Source organism: Lepidothrix coronata, unplaced genomic scaffold (assembly GCF_001604755.1).
Source record: "Lepidothrix coronata isolate B3197 unplaced genomic scaffold, Lepidothrix_coronata-1.0 Scaffold28, whole genome shotgun sequence".
Lineage (NCBI taxonomy): Eukaryota > Metazoa > Chordata > Aves > Passeriformes > Pipridae > Lepidothrix > Lepidothrix coronata.
Window position 1 is genome coordinate 3,414,767 of NW_016690208.1, and position 20,174 is coordinate 3,434,940.

General features: G+C 47.3%; 4 protein-coding genes across 6 annotated transcripts in view; 2 read left to right on the plus strand and 2 right to left on the minus strand.

Annotated features, from left to right (window-relative positions):
- The first annotated feature begins 9 nt into the window (after positions 1-9).
- On the plus strand, positions 10-4,097 carry RPL7A (ribosomal protein L7a). Its single transcript, XM_017809992.1, has 8 exons — positions 10-67; positions 607-727; positions 1,160-1,309; positions 2,064-2,204; positions 2,535-2,614; positions 2,926-3,056; positions 3,389-3,458; positions 3,940-4,097. Exons 1-8 carry the CDS (start codon positions 65-67, stop codon positions 4,042-4,044), a joined length of 801 nt encoding a protein of 266 aa, XP_017665481.1. The 5' UTR covers positions 10-64; the 3' UTR covers positions 4,045-4,097.
- A 267-nt stretch (positions 4,098-4,364) lies between these two features.
- SURF1 (surfeit 1) lies at positions 4,365-9,223 on the minus strand. The gene is made up of 9 exons (XM_017809991.1): positions 9,117-9,223; positions 8,259-8,340; positions 8,004-8,131; positions 7,560-7,642; positions 6,600-6,791; positions 6,214-6,286; positions 5,776-5,938; positions 5,061-5,142; positions 4,365-4,854 (listed from the first exon to the last, which is right to left on the minus strand). Exons 1-9 carry the CDS (start codon positions 9,171-9,173, stop codon positions 4,788-4,790), a joined length of 927 nt encoding a protein of 308 aa, XP_017665480.1. The 5' UTR covers positions 9,174-9,223; the 3' UTR covers positions 4,365-4,787.
- A 67-nt stretch (positions 9,224-9,290) lies between these two features.
- On the plus strand, positions 9,291-12,134 carry SURF2 (surfeit 2). The gene is made up of 6 exons (XM_017809996.1): positions 9,291-9,403; positions 9,796-9,950; positions 10,167-10,270; positions 10,700-10,891; positions 11,394-11,545; positions 12,031-12,134. Exons 1-6 carry the CDS (start codon positions 9,296-9,298, stop codon positions 12,112-12,114), a joined length of 795 nt encoding a protein of 264 aa, XP_017665485.1. The 5' UTR covers positions 9,291-9,295; the 3' UTR covers positions 12,115-12,134.
- A 403-nt stretch (positions 12,135-12,537) lies between these two features.
- SURF4 (surfeit 4) overlaps positions 12,538-20,174 on the minus strand; it is a 13,842-nt gene continuing 6,205 nt past the window's right edge. For 2 of the 3 annotated variants that reach the window (XM_017809998.1, XM_017809997.1), the window contains 5 exons: positions 18,591-18,777; positions 17,378-17,454; positions 16,714-16,757; positions 15,567-15,753; positions 12,538-15,351 (listed from right to left, as the gene is read on the minus strand). In XM_017809998.1, coding sequence (XP_017665487.1) covers positions 15,085-15,351; positions 15,567-15,753; positions 16,714-16,757; positions 17,378-17,454; positions 18,591-18,777 — 762 coding nt within the window. In that variant the 3' untranslated portion in view covers positions 12,538-15,084. Of the gene's footprint in view, positions 15,352-15,566; positions 15,754-16,713; positions 16,758-17,377; positions 17,455-18,175; positions 18,312-18,590; positions 18,778-20,174 lie in introns of those variants that run through there. The other variant, XM_017809999.1, reaches the window with a different exon arrangement.

Genomic DNA, 20,174 nt, shown 5'->3' on the forward strand with positions numbered 1-20,174 from the left:
CCCGCGGCGCCCCGCCGATATCTCCCGGCATGCCCCGCGCCGCCCCTCTCTCCCTCCGCCCAAGATGGTGAGTGATGGCGGCGGCCGGGGGGTCCGGGGCCATCCGCCTCCATCCGCCGCCCTCGAGGGGCCGCGGCACCGCGGGCAGCGCCGCGCCGGCGGTGGGCAGCCCTGGCAGGCGGTGGAGGGGCCTTCCGTGCCCGATTCGCGGTGGCCGCGGAAGGCCGGGTGTGGGCCTGTCCCGCCTCCGGCAGCGCGGCCGGGCCGCGGCGGGTCCCCCGTGTGGGCCGGATCCCGGTGGTCGGACCGTCACCACTGTGGGGGTATCTCGGCTGCTGTCGGGGAGCACCGGGCCGAGCGAGGCCATTGACACGCGCGTTTGGTCGTTGTCGCGCTCCGGGAGGTTTGTAAACCTTGTAAAGGCAAAGCGGAAGATTTGCGCTCTCTGGAAGAGCAGGGAGCTCTTCTGGCTCTTCTCCCTGCTCTGGGAGGTGGCATTTATTTTCTGCCTGGGAAAATAAACGCGTTTCCAGGGTGGGAGGGTACCTCTTTTATGCGTGCAAGTGTTAGAGGCAGTAGAAGGCAGTGTGTGTTTCTTGCTTGCAGCCGAAAGGAAAGAAGGCCAAGGGCAAGAAGGTGGCCCCGGCCCCTGCTGTAGTCAAGAAGCAGGAGGCCAAGAAAGTCGTCAATCCCCTCTTTGAGAAGAGGCCCAAGAACTTTGGCATTGGTGAGTAATTGGGATATTTGGGATGTTTGCTCCACTTTGTTTTATGGACAGATGTCTAAATTATAAACAAACTAATGCTGTAGAGTGGAGAGGGTGATGGAGGCAGTTACCTTGCTGCTTGGAGTTTGCTGCTGTCCTTCATGTGAAAATGGTGTTGGACAATTTGCCCAACTTCCCTTATTGCTTGTCCTAATGGATACATTATATGCTCCTTTTGGGGTGAATCTTGCCCTTTTGCCTGTGTTTGTGGCAAATAATTCAGCCCTGTGCAGTGCCACTTTTGTGCGGGGTGCAGATGATGTGAAAGAATATTTGCTATCTGAGTGGCTGTGCTGACACATCACCACCAAGATCACTGATGCCCCTGTGCTGCCCCCTGCTATTGCTGCTGTGGGTTTGGGGCAGCTCTGAGCTGAGGGCTGTGTTTTTTAGGGCAGGACATCCAGCCAAAGCGGGACCTCACTCGGTTTGTGAAATGGCCCCGGTACATCCGGCTGCAGCGCCAGAGATCCATCCTCTACAAACGCCTCAAGGTGCCTCCTGCCATTAACCAGTTCACCCAGGCCCTGGACCGCCAGACAGGTAAGGATGTGCCTCACATCCCTGGGTTTAAATGGGATGTGCCTCAGGGAAGGGGAGAGAAACTGAAATCTGGAGCATGTCTGTTTAGGGAGGCTCTAACAGTGATAGAGAGTTGATGTGTGAATTTGCTGCCTGCAGCCTTGATTGCTGCTGTGTAGCCTGAAAAGGGTGTTAGAAAATAACAAAGCTGCTACTTACTGACCCAAACCCAGCCTTATTTTAACTGTGTTTCCATCAGAGTCCATTCTTCCAGCTTGAATCTCCCAGGGTTTTTCTAATTGTGTAAACACATTGAGAAACCTGTAGGAGGAAAACCAGCAGCCTGGCATTGAAATGAAGGAAGAAGGAACTTCAGGATCTTCTTTGAATGAGTAAAAGTCTTTTCCAGGTGACAGTGTCTATGCAAGAAAACTTGGATCTGTGTAGAGTAACTCCCTTCTCGTAGATGTTGCCAAACAAGTTTCTTGCTTTAAAGTAGACAGTGCATCACCCCTAACCATAACTGCTGTGGGGCTCCACAGGCATTTCCTCATCCAGACAGTGAAGGAGCTCTCACAGCCATCAGAGGTGCACTTAGAGGTAAATAGGGGCTCTGAAGGTGCTCTTCTCTTGGACTGTGCAAATGATGATCACTTTTTGCTGCCTAAACACACGTGATGACAAACCACCAAGATCGCTGATGCACTTCGGTGTTTTAAAAAGTGATGCTTAGATTCTCAAGTTGTGCAACTAATGAGTAGATGTTCTCTTGCAGCCACACAGCTCCTGAAGCTGGCACACAAATACAGGCCAGAAAATAAGCAAGAGAAGAAGCAGAGGCTCCTGGCACGTGCTGAGCAGAAGGCTGCAGGAAAGGGAGATGCTCCAACTAAGAGGCCACCCGTCCTCCGAGCAGGTGACTGTGTGCCTGGACTTGGCTGATGGCAAACAAGGATTGTGGTGCTTGGTTAGACAGAAAACTGATAAACAGGCTTGGACAAGCTATTGCAATGATGTATGAATTTCTTCACCTGAGCTCAAAGTGAAGAGCAAAAAAGACGAGCTTTTTAACCCTGAGCTTTAGCAAATTGTCCATGAAATGTCTTTGTGCTGCTGATGTGGGAAGTTTTCATGACTTCCATAATGAGGCTGCACTATGGAACCTGAGCTGGTTGTGTGAGGCTTTTATGAAAGCTCTGAAAATAGACTGAGCAGAACCAAAGCTTATCTATAACTTGTTTTTCAGGTATTAACAGTGTCACAACTCTGGTGGAGAACAAGAAAGCTCAGCTCGTAGTTATTGCCCACGATGTAGACCCCATTGAGGTGAGCATGGTACAGGCTACCCGTGGAACTTAAGGTCTTGGGGTGAAAGTGCATTTTAGGACAAATACTGCATGAAAGAGAATGCATAAAAATACACATTTACCATAACTGGGATGCTTATGCATATTTGTAGTTGGTGTGACAGTGAGGCTGGGCCCTTGCAATGATGTTTTGAATTTCTTCACCTGAACCAGCAGTGAAGAGCAAAACGAGCTTTTTAACACTGAGCAGTTGGCCACAGCCCAGGCTGATGCCAAGGGTGAAAAGATGTTCTCCCTCGGTTACACAGCACAATTCCCTTTCCTTCTCAGCTGGTGGTGTTCCTGCCAGCCCTGTGCCGCAAGATGGGAGTGCCCTACTGCATCATCAAGGGCAAAGCCAGGCTGGGCCGACTGGTCCACAGGAAGACTTGCACCTCGGTTGCCTTCACCCAGGTTAACCCGTAAGTAGTAGCAAACTTGGGTCTCTCTAAAATGAAATAACACCTTTTTAATGTCTAATAAAAATGTGTCGGCTGGATCCTGAAGCTACAGGTTATTTTGGGTTACCAAAATGGATCATTACTCTAAAATATGTGTGTGGAACTGTTAGCCTTAATCTGAGCATTGGAGATTCTAAAGTATTGATGGGTTGGAGTGTTAACCTTTTGCAAGTGATGCTTATGATTAACGTGAAAAACTGGGTTTGCCACTAGAAGTTCTCAAATCCTGTGGCTAAATATTTATGGAAAATGTTAAATTAAGGCTCTAAAAAAATTAAAACTGTCACCAACAGGGAGGATAAGGGAGCCCTTGCCAAGCTGGTGGAGGCTGTCAAGACCAACTACAATGACAGATATGATGAGGTAAGATTCTCTGTGCTGCTGACCTTGTCTTGGATTTTATTCTGTTAAAATTCCCAAAAGCTTCCCAGAGATACTCAGATTTTTTCAGACAGAGTGACACCAGCTTATAGTCTGTTGGGTGTGTTACACCTAGAGTTGCTTATGGTGTATCCAGATTCTTTACCCAAGGATGGGGTAAAATGTGAATGCTGTCACCAAGTTAGAAGTAAACAGTGCTATCCCAGGGCAAGGATTGTAGGAAAGTTCTGCTTGGCTGAACTCCATCCCCCAAGTCCAGGAGTTACTTGATGACTGAACCCAACACCCATCGTGGGGAAAAATCTTAAGCTCTTCTTTCTCTTTGCTGTCCTGAAGTATAGTTCAGTTGCTTGAAATGTGTAGGGCTTTGTAGTTGAGGGAGCTCTTCCCCTTGTGCAGAAAGGAGTGGAATTGTGTGAGTTTGATTGCATGAGGCCTCTAACCTGTCCTCCCTTCTTTGCAGATCCGTCGTCACTGGGGCGGGAATGTCCTGGGTCCAAAATCGGTGGCTCGCATTGCTAAGCTGGAAAAAGCAAAGGCTAAAGAGCTGGCTACTAAGCTGGGCTGAAGATGTACTGGATTGCTTTGTACATAAAGACAATAAACCCCAGCTAAGTTTCAGTGGTCTCTGTTAATGGGGGCAAGGGGTGGCACTACTGGACTTCTGTTTGCCTTCCATGAAATGACAGAACAGTGCTGTGCAGAAGTGGCTGCACAGAGCAGGTTAGTATTTCACTTGGAACAACTGCCCTTCATTACTAGTCCTGTGTAATAATTCCTCTCCCTTGAACACACAGCCCAGCAACAGCAGCTCAGCTGCACATCCTGGATCCACAGAAACCTGTAATTCAGGTCTGTCACTGTTCAGTGTAAGATGCACGATGCAAGTCACAAAGCAGAGACCTGTAGGCCTTTATTTACTCTGATGCAACGACTTTGAGCCACTCTTGACCTCAGGAATGGCTACTCAGTGCAAAGAAACTTTGATTCACAAAATCCTTTGGATTTGTCTTTTGGATAACACAGCACTGCAGATGTTAAAATGTTGTAGCTTACAATCAACCACAACAGAAAAATGTGTCCTTGATTACTGCTTAAGTTCAGTGCTTCCAAGCTGCAGCCAAGTCACGCTGGTGGGAGCTCAGAGTCTGCAGGGGTTGCTTAAAAGTTGATTTGCAGCTTGCTAGAGGCACATGTTTGTGGAACACTGCCCTGAAATCCTGCGTGTTTCAGCTGTTCAGGACTGATCAGGCTCCTGTCTTCCATAAAAGTCTGCTCCTGACTGTAGTACAAATAGGTTACACGTTCCCCTCACCGAGGTATCTTCTGTATAAATTTCCTGTACCACAAGAACGAGGTTGCAGCACATAAACCATACCTATGAGAGAGAATAAAGCCACACATTTGCACCTTTCCAAGGTGGACTGCACCTTTCTAGGGCAGCTACAATAACTGATTATTTCACATCACCTTGAAAATGTTACTTAGGTTAAAAATTCAGGCTTATGTAGCTTAAAAGTTCATGCAGGCAGGACTTTACATCCCAAAGCACCCCAGGGAAAGTCAGCCAGAGTGGTCCCTTACCAGGTGACGATGTACTGCATGTGCTCATTCCGCAGGCTCACTCTGGTCTGGCCACCAATGGGCCCCCCTGGGACGGTGCTTCCTGCAGGGACAACACAGCCAAGTTAAATCTTCAGCCTGCACAGTGCAGAGCTGCTTTGGCTGTGAGAGAGGGGATGAAGGTTGTAAGTCTGGTGGATACCCTGCTCCTCTTCTGGGGCAGTGGTGTTCCCAAGTTCATAGAATCACAGAATGGTTTGGGTGGGAAGGGACCTTAAAAACCATCTCATTCCAACCCCTGCCATGGGCAGGGACACCTTCCACTAGCCCAGCTTGCTCCAAACCCCATCCAACCTGGCCTTGAACACTTCCAGGGATGGGGCAGCCACAGCTTCTCTGGGCAACCTGTGCCAGGGCCTCCCCACCCTCACTGGGAAGAGTTTTTTTCCTAATATCCAATCTAACCCTGCCCTCTGTCAGTTTGAATATTCCCCCTTGTCCTACCACTCCACGCTCTTGACTAAAGTCCCTTTCCAGCTCACTTTCAGTCCCCCTGTGACCTTCAAAACTGGGATAGCAGAGTACAGGAAGAGAAAGATGCAATACCTTGTTGGACTTGATACTAAAAGTCTTTACAAATGATTCTATGGCTCTACCTTTCCAGGTGCCCAGGGAAAGTAACAAACTGAACGGAAAGGGAGGGAGACTGGTGGGGTTGGGTTCCTGTGTGACTTACTGAAATCTGCATCGATGAAGATGGGCTCAGCACCGGTCACCCTGGCCATGGCCTCCAGGTCTCGGTAGTGCCAGCGGTTTTGTTCGATGTTATTCTCGGGCACAAAGGGTTTCCGGGTCTCTGTTAACCTCACCACCCCCGTGAGATCGATTTCCTCTTCAATCTAAAGGAGAAGTGCAGAGAGGAAAAAAGGAATCTTTCAAGATTCATTTCATATTCTGGCACACCGAGTCTTGCTGTTGTATCCTGGATGTGCTGTAACACAGGGGAAAAAAGCAGAACAAGAACAGCTCCTTGTTTGTAAAACACATTATTTACTAACGAAAAGGTGGGAAACAAAGGTTTGTCTTTGAAAAGGGCAATAACTGTTTAAGTCACTTCCCATGATGCTGAACATGGGCAGAAAGTAACACTCCACATTCCCTGGATCCCCCTTACCTGTCCCTTCAGCCTGGTCTCCGGTTTCAGTTTCTTTCTGGGCACAAATCCTCGGTTGACTAAAATCGTGACCCTAGAATTACACACAGAAGTAAGTCTCAGGACTGAAAGGAAATTTATTCCTGCAGCTGCCTAGAACTAAAGACCAAAGAAAAACAACCCACATGTTTGCTGCCATTTCTTTTTGTCATGTTAAAAGAAAATGTTAAAAGTGCACGTTAAAGGGGAATTTAAACACAATTTCAAATTGAGCCTCAGTGACCGCCCAGACTGTGAAAGAAACCTTTTAAGGGAGGGGGAGTGATTGATGTAAATCTAACCACAATTCAGCTTTTCCAAATGGAAGTGAGGTGCTCAGGTGGACCACAACTCAATCCTTAACTGACCCCAGCTCTGTGCAGTAGAAGGGGGTGACGACATTGGCTCCGTTCTCCGGGTGGGATGTCAGCCGCCCGGCTTCCCGGGCTTCCCGCTCCGGGTCCACCAGCGACCGGGGCAGAATGTAGAGCTCCTTGGAGTGGTCGAAACGCCCTCGGACCTTCACAGGCCTGTACTCCAACTCCTTCAGTTCCATGGGGCTGCATGGAACAAGAGGAGAACAAAATCATGGCTGTGACAGGCAGATTAAATTAGGGGATTTTATCATGGGATTCTCCTTTTCCCTAATGGTTCGCTCTAGAGCTGGCAAGCAGAAGACAAACACCTCATGGAATATGCAGCTGGCTCAATATTTTGTTACTATCACAGGGAGTGATGATCAGGAATATCCTGAGAGAAGTTATTTTCCATGATATCTGCAACCCAGATGTCACAGAGCTGATGAGCAGGTGGATTCACTACCTGTTTATCCAGCCACAGGAAGCATTTCTTTCCCATCCCAGACCATGAAATCCAAAAACTGAGACATTCTGACAGTTGTGCCAGGTGGCCAAGTGACCTTAAAAACCTCTCTCATATCTGACACAACTGCTCAACACATGGGGCAGGGCCTGCTGTTGATCCAAGACTACTTGTTGTAGGAATAACTCCTTTGGGATGTCAGATACCAGCAACCACGCCCTCCTTCCCCAGGATTAGATATGGTATGAACTACATCCCACATTCTCCTGAACAGAGATTCATCCTTTTCCCATGCATTTAGAATACCCCATAGAAAAGTATTCACTTATACTTTTACTAAAAATAAGAAAATTAACAGGATCTCTCTCTAATTTGCTGGTACATTCCAATTCCCATTGCAGTCCTTCATTTTCATGCAGGTTAGTTCAGCACAAGCTCATTAGTGCAGGGTCCATATCTAATATCCCCAGCACCCTGTAGATAATAAATCATCCCAGCTTCCATACTCTAATGTCAGAGGGATAGGGTCTGCTGTAATTCTTGATGCCAGTTGTGCAATCAAATCTAATTTCCACTTTCGTCGCTGAACCTGAAAGTACACAAACACAAAAGTAATTCTTTAGGGTAGAACAGAGCAATGCAATAACCTCAGCAAGCCTTGAAATCTTGGTTGTAATTTTTTCATCAGACCTGGCCTAAAACAGGGTAATTAGAGATGTGAAAATGGAGGCTACTGACTTTCATTTGAGAAAATATACTGAAATAAAAGTGTAAAAACCAAGAATCTCTCCTTTAAGGACTTACAAATGGACACTTGGAAAACAGAAATGTAAAACAACAGCAAATCTTTACCCTCCCTGTGATTTGGACTAAATTAAACAGCCAGAGACTGAAAAATCTGACAGCCCTCAAGTGCTCATTTCTTGAAAAAATTAAATATTTATTTGTACCTGCCATGTGCCGAGACCAAAAGTGGTCAGAGGGACCAGGAGAAGGCCCCATTTCAGTAAGGCATCATCACCAGATGTGTCAGCAGCTGCTGCAGAACTCCGTGGTCTGCAGAACCTCAAGCAAACATCTAGAGAAAAACAGAATGAGGAACAGGATTTATAGAGAAGAGGTGCCAGATTCCTGCAGGAAATGTCACTCTGGTATTAGGCTAAAGCAGGGCAGAAGCCCAAACAAATCTTAGGCATCATTCTTACCTTTAGTGTGCTGAATCAGCCCAGAACCTGCTTTAGTTAGGGGATATCCAAAAAACATTCTTCTGATCAAGCAAGGTGATACCTACATGGAATAAGAAAGATCCTTTGTAGCATCTCTGTTGTATAAAACTTCTGTGTAGGTGGTATCAGTCACCTTCATGACTGCGTGAAATTTTGCTTCCTCATTGATTTTGAGCAACTGCCTGTGAAACACTACAGGCCAGGTTATAATTCAAACAAAATAAAGTTAGATTGCAGTTGCAGAGCTGACTATAGCACAGCAAATGAACTTCCATCCGTGCTATCAGCAAACACACGCAACAGCCTAATCTGTATTCTTGACACAAATGGGGGACAGGGTCGGGGGACAGGATCAGGGGATGGGATGAGAGGACGGGATGAGAGGACGGGATGAGAGGACAAGATGAGGGGACAGGATCAGGGGACAGGAGGAGGGGACAGAATCAGGGGATGGGATCAGAGGATAGGAGGAGGGGACAGGATGAGGGTACAGGATCAGGGGACAAGACAGAATGAGGGTACAGATCAGGGTACAGGATCAGGGGATGAGATCAGAGGATAGGAGGAGGGGACTGGATGAGGGGACAGGATCAGGGGACAAGATGAGGGGACAGGATCAGAGGATGGGATCAGGGGACAGGAGGAGGGGACAGATCAGGGGACAGGATGAGGGTACAGGATGAGGGTACAGGATCAGGAGACAGAATCAGGGGATGGGATCAGGGGACAGAAGGAGAGGACAGGTTCAGAGGACAGGATCGGGGACAGGATCAGAGGACGGGATCGGGGACAGCATGAGGGGTTTCCCCGGCCCGGCCCCGCTCCCCCGAGCCTCACCCGGCCCCGCCGCTCCCGCAGCAGCCTCAGCCCGGAGCTCAGCACCATCCCGGCCATGGCCCCACCGGCCCCGCTCCTCCCAGCCCGGCCCAACCCGGCCGGTACCCGCGGTCTCCCCCCGCCGCCCCGCCGTGCCCGCGGCCCCGGAACGGGAAGCTCTCCCGGCCCGGCCCCTCGCGATGGCGGCGCCGGGCCCGGCGGGCGGCGTGGCCGGGCCGGAGGTGCCCGAGGCCGAGCGGCGATTCCTGAGGCAGCACCCCCTGCTCAGCCCCGCGGGGCCCGGCAAGGTGCGTCCGAGCGGGGCCCTGAGGGGATGGGGCCGCCTCCCTGGGGGGTCGTGAGGGTGGTACGCGGTGGGCTCGGCCCCGGCGAGCTCCCGGTCCTGGGTGTGTCTCGGCAGCTGTGGGAGGCCGGGAAGGAGGGCGGTGGTCCTGCCCTTCCCAGCACCGGGATGGATACAGAAAGGGTGGTTAGACATTGGTAGGGGCTGCCCGGGGAGGTGGTGGTGTCACCCTGGGGGTGTTCAAGGAAAGACTGGACGTGGCACTTGGGACCATGGTCTTGGTTGACACGGTGGTGTTGGGTCACAGGTTGGACTTGATCTCAGAGGTCTTTTCCAACCTGGTTGATTCTGTGGGGTAATCCCCTGGGCTTGCTGCCCATTCGTGGTTTTTTCCAGGTGAGATGCAGGCTGACAGGACACGAGATGCCCTGTCGGCTGTCGGAGCTGCAGGCTTATACCAGCGGCAAGAAGTATCAGCGCCTCATAAAGACAGCCAAAGAGTTCGACTACGACACGTTTGAGCCCCACATAGTGCCCAGCACAAAGAATTTGTACGTATTCTTCCTCCTCTGTGTTATGTTATGCTTTACGCCTTGTTCGATCTCAAGACGTAAAGTGGTTGAGCTTTACAAAGTTTTTATGGGTTTTGGGAGACTGGGGAAGGCTTTATGAAGTATTTATCAACTTTGAGCACGGTGCTTGTAAGTGAAGTTATGAAGTAACAGCATACTTAAACTCTTGCTGGCTCTTTCTTTTTGTGTCTGTAGACACCAGCTGTTCTGCAAGCTCACCCTCAGACACATCAACAAGTTCCCAGAGCACGTGCTGCGTCATGTCCAAGGGAAGCGCTACCAGAAGGCCCTTAAAACGTGTAAGTAGCTTTTCTGGAGCTGTTACCAGGCAATTTTTTTTTTCATTGAGCTGTTGAGATTCCAGTGGATCTGTGCAAAGGGAGCGGGACAGTTTTCTTTAGACTGGCATCAGTGTGTTGCTGTGTGTGCTCCTCAGCTAGGAAGGAAGATCTCAGATGTAGGGAGCAATTGGCCTCTAGTAAATACCTTGGGACATCCCTCCTTGAGAGGATCAGTTCTAAAACTCCCCCAGGGAGTTCATGTATCCAGCACAATCTGTTTTAACATCTTCTCTGGTCCATAGTGCTGCTGGAGATTATATGGGTTGTATATTTGGGGTAGAACATTCTGAACTTTGGAGGTGCATTTCCTATAAGCTTGAGCTGGACATGAAAGGACTTGGGGACTGGGCTGCCTGGCTCAGTGCTGCCTGACTCTCCCTCTGGTAGATGAGGAATGCCAGAGGGAAGGAGTGGAGTATGTCCCTGCCTGCCTGCGACAGAAGAAGCAGCGGGCACAGCATCCTGATGACCAAATGAATGGGAGCAGAAAACCTCACAGGAAGGAGGAATTCTGGGAGCCAAAGTCCAGTGACGAGGATGGAGAGGAGACAGACGACAGCATGAGTGACCTGTACCCACGTGAGTGAGAACACTGGTGTCATCTGTGTCCTGAAGAAGTTTGTTGGCTGATTTTCTCCTGGTTTCTTTATACTGTTCCCTGCTGCTCTTCCATCCAGTTCGGGGTTTTTGTGTCTTGGAAAAGCTTACCACCACCAAATAAGAAATAGCATTATCACTAAGTGATAAGCAGTTGGATCATGTAAGCTGTGAGGGGAGGGATGCAAGATCCACTGGGATTTGCTGCTTTAGGTATCCCCACTTCCCTTGTTTCTCAGCAAGTCCTTGAGTCTGACGGAAGCTGGTCATCCTGTTTTACTGACTTACATCTGGAGGTGCAGATCTGTCTTGCTGCAGGAGCAGAGGTGTAACTCCACCTGTGCTGGAGTTCCCAGAATGGGATTAGTGAGACAACCAGGCACATTTCCAATAAAACACCATCGGCAAATCACCTTTAAGCTGCTCTCAAAGTAAAGTTAGTGTGCACAGGTAACTGATTCTGAGCTAAATCTTTGTGTTTTAGCTGCGCTCTTCCCAGAAAAAAGCCCATCAGCTGCACAAACCACAAAGGGCAGCGATGACTTTGCGACAGACAGTGAGGATGACGGGGCCAAGAACGGAGAGGACGGTGGAAGGATGGATGTCAGCAGAGCCGTGGGCAACAAGAGAGGAAAGGTGGGAGTCACCCCACTGCCTGCAGCAGCAGGGGAGCGTGGAGCTGGGATCCCATCCCGTAGGTGTTCCATCTATTCCTGTCTGAGAACCAGCAGAAGGTGCAAAGCTGTTCAAAATAGACTTTCCCTGTGTGCCAGACACTGACTTGCATCCCGAGGTGTGAATTGCTGCCAGGCAATGTTTATCCTCTCTGTGGTAGTGAGCGATGTTCCTGCCTGTATAAACAGCTCATCTTTGGTGGCATCCTGCTGCACACAGTCTCAGCAGACAGGCTGATGTGTGTCTTGTGGGTTAAGTGTCCTCCAAATACACAAACATATGTGAAACCCTTTTGCAGTCACAGGATCCTTCTAGATCTCTTCTGAGGCGCTGCCTTACAGGACATCCCCTGATCCCACTCAAGTTTGGGAAGCAGGCATACGTTAGATATATAAAGATGGATTTGGGGGTTGGAAATAAGCTGATTGAACTTTTCTTCTCTACAGAAACAGTCGGGCCCTTTAAAGAAGAAATTCAAGAGCCATCATCGAAAACCCAAGAACTTCAAGAAGGCAACCAACGGGAAATAAATTTTATGACAAATACCTGGCCTGAAGCCTGTTGTGTAACAATTCCAGTAGGAGCACAAGTGTTTGCCCATTCCAGTTAACTGTTACAGGTGCAGAGGGGAGTAGTGGGGTGGAATTAAGTTGTATTCAAAGAGCTTCAAGCCACCCCCACACCAAGGGAAGGATTTCTGCTGCAGTCAGGTGCAGACAGCTCAGCACTCAGAGCTCTTTACAGAAAGCTGGTTTTTGGTAGGCAGGAAAGAACAGCAGCCTCCTGACCAGCTCCTCCAGGGAGCCCATCCATGGAGCATCACCAGCCACACACGCCAAGTGGATACAAAGATGCCATCGTTTTATTTTGATTGTTTTCGAAAATCAAAACATTTTCAAACACAACTAAGGTACAAAATACAGCATAAAATGAGAATTTATACTTATTTCTTCTTTTTTTTTTTCCACATAGAAAGCAAAAATATATTCAGAATGAATTCCAGAACACTTTGCAGAGCCAATTGGTAGCTGACATCCTGCTTTGTCAGAGCTTCTCAGCCATGGGGAGAGGTCACTGTATTTCTGGGAGATGCACAAGTACAGCAGCTTATGTAGGAAACCAGAATCTTCTGCATCGGGGCTCACAGTTAGTAACTCTGAACATTGTGCTGCCTAGAAGTATCTGATAATGCCCTCCACCTAACTGTGCCCTTTGAGTATTTAAGTATTCCTGCTGCAAGGGACAGTATCAGTTCCTTATCTGGGGTCTTTTGTTGGAAAGGGGACTTGGTTTTCACAGAGGAAACTGGTCAGTATTTCAGACTAGTCTGTCACCCAGCTCCTCAGTTAGACAGGACACAAGGAAGTTGAGAAAGCCAACTTAAGGGGCTACTTACAGGAGTAGTTTCTGTCATTCCATGTATAAATACTATGAACATCAACAGCAGTTCAGGTATCTGAGAATGGCTGCCTTGATGGAGTCCAAAACCGTTACAAGACCTGCAGTGACACCGAGTAAAAGCCTCCTGTGCTGCAGATCTGCACTGGAAGGACTGGTTGGTTTAGCTATGAAGAGTCAGGCACAGGGAACAGTTGAGGTGAAAACTTCTCTTGCAAAGAAAGCTACCTGTGACCTGACCTTAATGCTGAATTCCCTTCCCATCAATTTGGACATCAGGGGTTGGACTAGATGATCTGAGGTCCCTTCCAACCCTAACTGTTCTGTGACAGCAATTGGCTTCCTCCAGCAGCAGCAGCACATCTTGCCCTTACATTGGCTATTTTCCCCTTAAGATGATGAAATCCCTGGTTTAACATTCAACAGTGCTCTTCTATTTTTCATTAGTTCTCTCAGCCTAGTTTTCTCTCCAAAAAAGCAACCGTAAAGCTGAACCGTCCAGCTGAGAGTCCCTACCAGGAGACTCCAGGAAACACCTCCCACTGGAGATGTTCAGCTGAATTCCTCCTTGAAAAACACACAGTTGAGCATCTTCCTCAAGGGAGACAACAGTGCAAGGTAATCAGTGTAATGGTAGGAAGTTGGTGGGGCTCATGCTGTCTAGAATTCTTCCCCAGTCTAGTGAACGGGCTCACCTAGCTGACTAGCAGAGGACAAAATGCCTCCTTGGAGCAGCACTAAGCATGTTCATGGCACAGAGGTCGTGGCACTGAGAGGCCAAATGGGGCCTTCATCTCTGAGGAGTTCCTCCCTCTGAAGGTCCATCCCTGGCTGCTTATCCACTGCCCAGGCTTTGCACTTGGATTCCTCGGCTGTAACCGTTTGCAGACAGAGTTGGGAACGGGGGCTATGGCAGCACAAGGGCTACTTCCACATTTCCTCCCTGCACAGCCCAGGGGTGGCTGAGATGGCAGAGAGAAGGAGCTGTCAAGAGCTCAGCACCCTGGCTCTTCAGACAGCTGGGACTTTACAGCCAAGAGACTTGACAGAAGTGAATCTAAGAAGCAAAGACTATAGATTAGAAGACTGACTGCTCTCATCTGGCATGTACTGAGTGCAGGGAAGAGGGGAGTTTCTGTAATTCTGAAGACATTTTCACCAATAACCTGCAATTCAGATATGAATTTGGGACATACATGGATGGGAGCTAGTTAATAGCAGAAAGGAGCCTTCATTATGGAACCTGCAGCACAAGTTGGCTCCCTGCTTGGGAATTCAGGAGGGGCAACTTTGGGGAAAGAATGCTGAATAAAGAGCTCTTTTGGCACGGAATTTTCACAGAATCTAACATTCTGTCTCTCCAGGATTATCTCCCCCACTTCCTTCCTGAAATCTGATCAGCAATACAGGATTCATGATTAACAAGACGGGATTCTCCCTTGTTCCCCTCGTGGGCAGAACTGGGACATGTTAGAAAACCTTCTCCCTTTTCTTACCTATAAATGGCTACAACTACTTTCAGTGTTTTCTTTTTGCCTTCTCTTTGGGGGGCAGGAAAGACCTACCTCTGTTGACAAAACAAAAGGGAATTACAGGCCTCTGAGCAGCAAAACAAGAGTGTTTTTTTGTTTTCTGATGCTGCTTTCCACCCTGGTAAGCAATGCTATAACCAGCAATGGAACTCCTTATGCACAAGACAGTGTGATGAGGGCGAGAAAGGGGATCCACTTTTTTAGTTATAGCTAGAACCCAACAGCACACTGAATGGTACAGCTCTATCTGCTCACAGTTCTTCAAATTTTAAGACACTGCTGACACTCAAGACAGCAACCGTTCTACAACTCACTGAAGCATCAGCAAGATGCAGGTTCCTTAGGTTAGTTCCAAATCTAGGAAGTTAGAATAAGCCTAGGCAACATTCCTTGGAGAAATAGGGTTTTATCTATTATATTACTGGTGCCACAGTAAATCAAATTCAAAACATCTGTGCCTTTAATAGGAAGGGGGCATGTACGTGTAAAATGCTGGCAGTTTTTGTTGAATCCATAGAGAATCAGTTCTGGACTTAATACATTATGTCCCAAGAAGTGTTGCTATTCCTGTTACCACTCTTTTTTCTTCTCATCCATGGAAACTCCACCGGGACCCAGTGCAACCACGAGGAGGAGCCCTCCAATGACAGACATGGTCTGGAAGAAGTCGTATTTGAGGAAGTCGTGCATGGGCTTGTAGGCTGGGACGGTCCAGAAGGCATTGAAGTAGATGTTGATGCCAAACAGCCAGATGACCAGAGTCAAGGCAGCCAGCTTAGTCTTGAAGCCAATTGCCACCAAGATAATCAGGGCTGTGCCCACAATGTTCTGCAGAATCTGCAAGGAAAAAAATAACCATAAACTTACACGGTTCTTAAACAGAGACCCAAACATCCACGTTGTCATGGCAGAGATGATCTAAACTTAGTTTCTAAGTTATTAATTCTACTAATAGACTTAAATGATGAGCACTGAGCAGGCCCTGCAGCCCATCTGGGCACCGATACTGTACTCTAGTTCCTCAACTCATAGTTTTACACTGGGATACTTACAGAAAAGAAGTTCATATCAAAGTGTAGCAGTGTCATGAACATGAGGACGAGCAGCACACGGCCCCCCAGCTGCATGTACTGCTTGGGAGAGCTTTCCCTCATGGTGGGGACGCCGGCAAACATGCTCTTCCCCTCCGAGCGCGACTCAGCCAAAAGCAGCAGCAAGCCTCCCCCAAGGGCAAGGTTCCTACAGAAACACAGAAATGGGGAGAAAGGAGGAAAAAAAAAAAAGGCAGTTTAGTACAGTTTGCACTGATCTATAATGTCTTATCTGACAGTTTCAGCTCGGTATCTACGTGCGAGTGAGGAGCGACCTCTGCACCGTGTGCTGTGTTAGCCTGGGTTAGACTTCCCAGCCCCAGCAGAGCTGAGCATGCCAAGGATTTACACAAGGAGGAACACACCAAGGATTTATACAAGCCTGTGCAGACAGGTACAGCCTGCCAGAGAAGTCCAGCTCAGGCACAGTGTCAGGCTTTAGTGTCTGTTACAACATGAATTTAGCTGTGTTAAAGTTACTCTGTACCTCAGGTTTAGCCATATATGCCAAAGTAGTTCAGAGGTTGCTTTGAGAAAACAGAGCAGCAGTGCTGCTAAGAAGTTACACATTTACAGGGCTGTAGTAAGCCCAAAGTATAGTTTTTGTGCTGTCCTCCTGGTAACAGCCAGCCATCATTCAGGATTTGACAAGAATGCTTATGTTTAAGAACCCTGTTTTCTCCTTAGGGAGGGAGAGATTTAAAATCCCAGAAACCCCAGGACCACTCCAGTGTCCACATGCTGTAGTTTTCTTGGGAAATGCCGTCAATCATGCATAAGCACAATTGCTATTTTAGCCATTTAGGAAATAGTAGAAACTCACTGATCCAGTCTAAACACTTGTTTGTGAGCTGTCAGCAAAGTTAGCAGCAGAAGCACTTAGATCCTAGTGAGTTAGGATTAGTCTTTCCCTTCCACAGTACTAAGCCTGCTTTCTACAGTTCAACACAGACTCTACTGATTTTTCAAGTGCTGTCATTTCTTTTTTAATGTAAATGCATCACTTGCAAAATCTTTCTGGTAAATACTATGTACAGATATAATTTCCTCTTTCACCAAGCACCATTTTTTATTCTGTTCCCATAAAAACCTTCAGAAGGAGCCATACCTCATCAAGAACTTCAGGTCCCATAGAATGCTGTATGCAATAGTCTAGGCAAAGAATAAAACAGGTTAAAACACCATATAAATTACACTGAAGGCCTGAATTTATGTTATAATCTCAAATCTGTATCAGCCATAACAGAAGTCAATTAATTTATACTGAAAGAAATAAAGTAGATTACATCAATGTGGTCCAATGAGTCCCTGTAAAACAGGGGATGCAAGCCAGAATTTGATTTGTACTTTAGCCCCCCCCTCAAAATTCACTGGTTTTGTAGGGGAAGGATGCTACTAGCCAGGATCCTTTGTGATGGGGACAGTTCTTTGTAAAAGCTGTGTGCTGAAGGCCAAAGCAACGGCAAGTTCCACATTTGGCTCATTAACTGATGTACAGGTAAACTGCCAGTTACTCCTCCTAAATTGGTCAAGGTCAAGTATTGAATGAATGTCTCCAGCTGACTAATTGCAGCTACAGCCAAGGATCTATCGGGCACATCGGAAGAACAGAAGCAGCAAAATAGTTCAATGCCATCAAGGACTGGCACTAGGCCAGGGTGGAGAAAAATTCCAGGGCTGCAAGTTATATTTAAACATGTTGGTAGTGCTGGGGCTATGAGAGAAGATTTGAAAGATACAGTTTAGAAGGGCTGAAGACTTAAGCCTCCTACCTGTAATGCTATAATTCCAAACAGTCCAAAGCAGGCATATTGCACAAAGTTCCTACTCAGCACCAGGATACAGCCACCTGAGTTGGGAAGATTGAACACAGTTACACTTGTGGCACAGGAAAAACTGCTGCAGGAATGTTGACTCGGTTTGAACTGAGCAGACTCTCATTTCCTTCAGCTGTGCCATGAAGAGCAGCAGGCAGGAAGTTTTAATGGCACAAATCAGTTTGAGAACTCTTAGTGCATTTTAAAACATTTTATAAATCCAGAAGTTATCTTTTATTTTATAAAGGGTAAGAACATGCTGAACACAGTCCCCAACACAGCAGCCATCTGTGCTAAAGCATTAAGAGAATTTAAAAACAAACTCAATTAATTATGGATTGTCCTTTTTTTTTTTTTTGTCAATGAGATAACTGTTATGGCAACCATACTGCATTCCTTTTCCTTGAAAGGTTTTGTTTTCTATCCTTTCTCAAGTCTTCCATCACAAAGCACTGACAGCCTTTGCCACTTTGACATGAGGACTGGCAACTACATCAAATTAAGGTGACCCTCTACACAAAAAAAATTAGGGCAAAAATCTAAATCCAGACACAAAATAAGAAATTGACAATCAAGAGTAAATCAGCGATATAATATGAACAGAAAATAATTGTACCACTCTCCATTTCTGATACCCTGAGCCCACCCAACACACAAACAGCAGAGCTCTGCTTCTGGGCTTATTTTCATTCCTGGGATTTGGAAAAATCTATGACACAAGTACCTCACTCAGGTGTAAATGTACCCACTTACAGGGTAAGACTTTGCCATGGAGATGAATATCCTTAAAAAAAAAAAAGTCTTAACACTGCCCTGTTTAAGAAAACAGGAGTATTTCATTTAGAGAACTCCAGGGTGTGGTATGTGTTTATGAATGCATGTACAGAACTGAAAACAGATTGTCCTGATGGATTCTTGGCATCTGTGACTCAGAGGCAGTGTGTCACAATAAATTCTCTACAGCTGCTTCCAGGAAAGGCTGGAGCAGGTCTGTTAAGAGTTCTCTTCATTCAGCCCATGTAGTGCTATCAGTTCTAAGCTGTCAGTGGCCATGAGGAAATCAGGGAGGTGTCCCACGCTTCCATGATTCCCAGTGCCCACACGAGCCAGGGCTGCGGACACACCAGAGTGCCCTGGCACCCACCTCACCAGCCTGAGAACCACTTACTCAGCTGTCCAAAGAGATTTAGGAACACAAAGATGGAGGCCAGGAAGTAGCCACAGTTCCACGTGCCATCAATGTAGTCCCTCTGTTCGCTCCACTGGAACCACATGCGGATGCCATCCTCCAGGAAGGTGCTGATGAGGCACAGCCGGGCCACGTGGGGAAGGTACTGCTTCGTCACCCTCAGGAACTGCACGGGCACACAGCAGGGTTAGCAGGGAAGGGGAGACTTCAGCAACGACACATCCACGCTCTCTGCAGACTCTGAGGTCAGCAGTTCTCATGCACACAGGGTCATCGACATCTACAGAGAAACTTCGACTTGGAGTTAATGAAAATGCCTCTCCACTCCAGTTTGGGAACACCTGGGAGCAGTGGGGGAAACCTGTCGTTGTGCTTTTGGACAAGGACTTGGAGAAAAGCAGAGTCCAGCAGCACCTTCCTATGTAACAGGAACAGTGCTTTGGTGGAGCTCTCACTAATGAAGGCTGACCTTGGTTTTAGTTTCTCTATCTCAGGGTTTCATGTTACAGCTCAACTATCAGATAGCCGGGAGCTGAAAGGGCAATCCTGCTCCCACCCACACGCTCGGGCACTCACCACCCTGTAAAAACCGATTCAGGGAGCCAGGCTGAGAGAAGACAAATTCTATACAAATTAAAAAACATTACTAAGCCTTCTGCCAAGCTCCTTCCCTCTAACAGCTCAGAAAAACAACACATGTACTCGTGGAACTGCACCCTCTATCCTCTAGGCAAGTTTTTACTTCCATTAAAATAGCATCCTCTGCAGAAAGGAAACACACATTTATATACACAATTCAATGTAATAGTTAAAAGGAAATGATATCATCATGTAGCAGATGCTGAGCTTCAGTTCTTGGGAATGCAAGATGTATCTGAGCCCACATCCCCCTTCATCCTGCAAGCTCCTGGGTCAGCTTGCTCTGCAACTACAATAAAGTAACAAATGCAGAATTGCCAAACAAGGTCTGGACTACCATGTTCTACAGGGCTGTGGGATGCACAGGAAAACTTACTGCCTCTGGGTTATGATAAGAGTTTAACTGTCACTCCATTTTCTAAGCAGCACTGCTTCATTATTACTTAATTGAGACTTCCACCAGGAAGGAGACAAAAGCCATTTCTCACAGTTTATTCCTGCAGCAGCAATCAGAAAATACTAAAGGCTATGCAAATGACAAGCCTGGCTTACTGTGTAACTGAAGATTATCACAAGAGAAAAAAAAAATCAGCAAACATGCTTAATAGTCAATTAAATAGTCAATATCAGGACAAACTGCACTGTTGTATTGCATGTATCCAGAGTCTAAGGGTCAAAATTCACCTTAATCAAGTGCATTTTAAGTGGAGCTGTACTCTGCCTCCGGGCTGCCACTTCAGGCTTTTTTTAACCCAGTCAACAGTTAGATGAGTGAGTCAGAAGGAAAATTTGTGATCTTTGTCACTGAATGAGACATACATCTTGGTTTACAGCTTTCCTCTCTCCTGGGTTTCACTGTGAGTTCGAGGAAACCTGCTGAGGAATACTAAGAATAAAGTTCTTACAAATCAGAAGGGGTTTGTA